The following is a 3,542-nucleotide window of genomic DNA, read 5'->3' as shown; positions in this document are numbered from 1 at the left end:
TGTGACCCACTATGCTACCAGAGCTCCTGGTATGAAGCTACATGGCCATCAGAAGCAAATCCCAAGTCCCGGCTGTAACAACATATGTGGAAGGCCCTTTGAGGCAGGAGTCTTGAGATTTGGGAGGGCAACTTTGTCCCGCCCCAGTGGGCAGATTTGCATGCTCTGTTGTGGTCCAGCAGCCACCCAGCAGGGCCCCAAGGCACCTGGAGCTGGCCTAGCAGATCACTGCCTGCCTGCCCCTTGCCTCCTGCCCATGGCTGCCTGGTGTCTGGCTCTCCTCACTGGGTGGCTCCTGGCAGGTAAGCACTAAGGGACCAGGGTCACCTGGGTGTGTGTGCCGGGGTGCCATGGGGGTGGGGTGATGCATAGTAGTGCCTTCAGAGAACCCTTGCAAGGAAGCAAGTGACTCAGACCTGGTCTGTTTGGGGGCCTCAGGTTCCCCACTTGTGAATGAACAGGTTTTGAGACTCTTAATGGGCTCTGACCCTTTGGGGTCTCAGTTCTTTCGTGGGGGAGCTGGTTCCTGCCCCACACAGGGGAAGGAGCCCTGGTGGCAGGGTGGGGGAAGTGCTGGCCTGCTAGCTGAGAGGTGGACAGTTGAAACCAACCAGCCATGCCATGGGAGAAGGATGGAGGCCATCTCCTAGGGAGATTATCCCAAGAGGGTCTCTGGGAGTCAGAATGGATGCAGGGGAGTGGGTTTGGGGTGGCACAGTAAATTACAAGTTAGGTTGCTAACCTAAAGGTTGACAGTTTAAACTCCCCAGCTGCTCCAGGGGAGAACCATGAGGCAGTCTGCTTCCACAAAGAGGTCTGGGCTTAAGGACTCTCTGGGGGCAGTTCTACTCTGTGAGTTGGGTGATGATGATATGACCCAGAGAATCTGTCACTCAAAACTCACCGCCATTGTGACCCTCAACAGTCGGGCAGAACTGCCTCGGTGAGTTTCCGAGATTGTAGCTTTTTATGGGAATTGAAAGCCTTGTCCTTTTCCCGAGGAGCGGCTGGTGGGTTTGAACTGCAGGCCTTGTGGTTAGCAGCCCAACCACACCATCAGGGCTCCTCAGAAGACCTCAGAGGCGACCGATTTTTGAGAAGGTCCCCAGTGGCCAGTTGCCTGAGGCTGACTGGGCTGTGGGGCAATCTAGGGCTGAGGGGCAAGGGTCTGTGGTCACGAGAGGTGGACAGCTGGGGACCCCTAAGGACCCCTAGTCCCACTCTTCAAGTTTGGGCGCTCAGTCAAATGAGGATCCTTGGGATGTGGCAGTAACAGGGCTTGGGGGCCCTTACTCCCAGAGTGAAACCGAGGTTCAGAGAGGGTGGACTGGCCATACAGAAATGAGCCTCCTGCTTCTAGCCCATGGTCACCCTCCCAGAGGGGAAGGTGTCCAGGCTGAACTTGAACTAATGCTTCTCTTGTAGCCTCCCAGCCAGTCCTAACTGAGCCGGACGCACTGCTGGTCTTCCCAGGCCAGACGGCCCAGCTTTCCTGCACACTGAGCCCCAGTCATGCTGCCATCAGCGACTATGGTGTGTCCTGGTACCAGCAGCACTTGGGCAGTGCCCCTCGGTACCTCCTCTACTACCGCGCCGAGGACGACCAGCACCGGCCTGACCATGTCCCAGCCCGGTTCTCGGTCACCAGGGACGCGGTCGGCAACACCTGTGTGCTGACCATCAGCCCTGTGCAGCCTGAGGACGACGCTGACTATTACTGCTCCGTGGGCTATGGCTTCAGCCCCTAGGCATGGGGTGTGCGGACGTGCCCCTGCCTCCCTGCTCTGCCCAGACCTTGGGCCCCCCCCCTGTAATTTTTAGCGCCTGGCTTTCCTTGCTGTATAAAACAGGTCGCTAATATTCAACATGTTGACCACAACTGCTGAGTCTGGGATCGTGGGTGGGAGTATGTATGTCTGTGTATATCTAGATGTATGGAATGGTGTTAATGTGTGCATGCATGCCTGTGTATTTATGTGTAAGTATGTAGCATGTTATATATGCACGTGTGTATATATGTATGTATGTGTGTACATGTATATAGATTATGTGTGTTTGTGTGTGTAAGCATGCATGTGTATTTATGTGTAGGTATGTAGGTATGTTGTATATGTACATGTGAGTGTATATCTGTAAGTATGTGTGTACATGCATATCGATTGTGTGTGCTTGTGTGTGAGTATGCATGCATGTGTGTCCATGTGTGAGCATGTATGTATGTGTCCATGCATGTGGGACGGTTTGTGTGTGTAAATGTGTGTAAGTATGCAAGTATTTTCATGCATACATGTGTGCATGTGTTTATTTACACACAGATAACTCAGTGTAGGTATGTTGTGTGTGCATCTGTGTATATTTGCATGTATATGTACATGTGTATCTGTTTTGCACACGTGAACATGCATGCATGTGTGTATGTGTGAGCACACACATGTAACTACGCATACATGTTAGCATGTATCTGTATGTGTCTGTTGTGCATGTGAGCACTGACATGTGACATTTATGTGTTTAAATGTGCATGTATTTTGTGTATGCATGTGTGTGAGGATGGATATATGTGTACGTGTATATGTATGTGTGTTGGGGGAGGAGGGAGTGTGTGTGATGTGTGGGTTGTTGCAGAACAGGAAGCAACACCTTTGGGGTGTTGGGGTGGGGGCCTGTATCCCCTTGTTTCCCAGGGGGCTCAGGCTGGTGGCCTGGCCTTCCTGTGACCCGAAGGGGGTGGCGGGGGAGAAAGAGGAACCGCCCCCCCCTCCCTTAGCTCTGTGGCCCAGAGAAAGGCCCTATAGCCCAGGCTAGCCTGGGGACGCTCAGTGTCCGGAATAGCTATCCTCCGGGATAGCTGCTCAAGTTAAGGTCAGCTTTGAAGGGGCAGGGAAGGGAGGCGTACTTGGGGGTGGGGCCAGAGCTTAGGGAGAATAGATAATGGGCGCCCCTACTGGGCAGAGTTCCCAACCTCCACCTCCCATCCCAGGAGACAGCCAGGGTGGGCCAAGGGAGGGCCCTGGGTGCAGGGGCATTCTTGCCATCAGAGGTAGGATAGAGCCTCTGGGAGTGGGGTGGGGGTGGGCTTCAAGGACACCCCCGCCTTCCTTCCCTAAAAAGCACCCCAGTTCTCAGCAGCACGTGTTTTTGTTCGGCTACAGTCCAAGGTCTTGGGAGGGTTTTGCCTACATTCCCAGGCACCACCACCTCACTCCCCCATCTCGGACAGAACGTAAGGAGGACTTTCGGTTCAGGATCCAGATTCACAGCCTGGGAAATCTAAGAGGGTCACTATGGGTCGGAATGGAATGAGCTGCAGGGGATGGATGCGTCCTCATTGGAGTAAAACTCTGCCCCCCCCGTTTCCCGCTTCCCCCCAGCTCTTCTGGAAACTCCACTCGCCCTGTGGTCCTCGAGCAGGCCCGCCTGTTTCCCCCTGGGCACTCCTGCAGCTTAGATTCGCCAGGACGCAGTCCTGCTGCTGCGCGCGCAGCTGCCGGCGGGCTGGACCACCGAGACAGGGCCTCCACGTGGCCTAGCGCGGCCCCGGA

At 54.8% G+C, this 3,542-nt stretch overlaps 1 protein-coding gene across 1 annotated transcript; it reads left to right on the top strand.

The window, feature by feature from the left end:
- Window positions 1–256: 256 nt before the first annotated feature.
- On the top strand, window positions 257–1,748 carry LOC101653840 (V-set pre-B cell surrogate light chain 3). The gene is made up of 2 exons (XM_013008249.3): window positions 257–302; window positions 1,426–1,748. The coding sequence occupies exons 1-2, from the start codon at window positions 257–259 to the stop codon at window positions 1,746–1,748; spliced, it is 369 nt and encodes a 122-aa protein (XP_012863703.3).
- The last annotated feature ends 1,794 nt before the right edge of the window (window positions 1,749–3,542 follow it).

Source organism: Echinops telfairi, unplaced genomic scaffold (genome assembly GCF_000313985.2).
Source record: "Echinops telfairi isolate 266 unplaced genomic scaffold, ASM31398v2 ScPeMD7_29;HRSCAF=101, whole genome shotgun sequence".
Taxonomy (NCBI): domain Eukaryota; kingdom Metazoa; phylum Chordata; class Mammalia; order Afrosoricida; family Tenrecidae; genus Echinops; species Echinops telfairi.
Note: the sequence above shows the minus strand (reverse complement) of the source record. Positions and strands in the feature narration are given on the sequence as shown.

Bases quoted from the DNA above. Each gene is read 5' to 3' on its own strand.
- LOC101653840 (XM_013008249.3), top strand. From the start codon at position 257: ATGGCTGCCTGGTGTCTGGCTCTCCTCACTGGGTGGCTCCTGGCAG. The intron at 303-1,425 runs GTAAGCACTAAG...CTTCTCTTGTAG, and splicing joins CACTGGGTGGCTCCTGGCAG to CCTCCCAGCCAGTCCTAACT.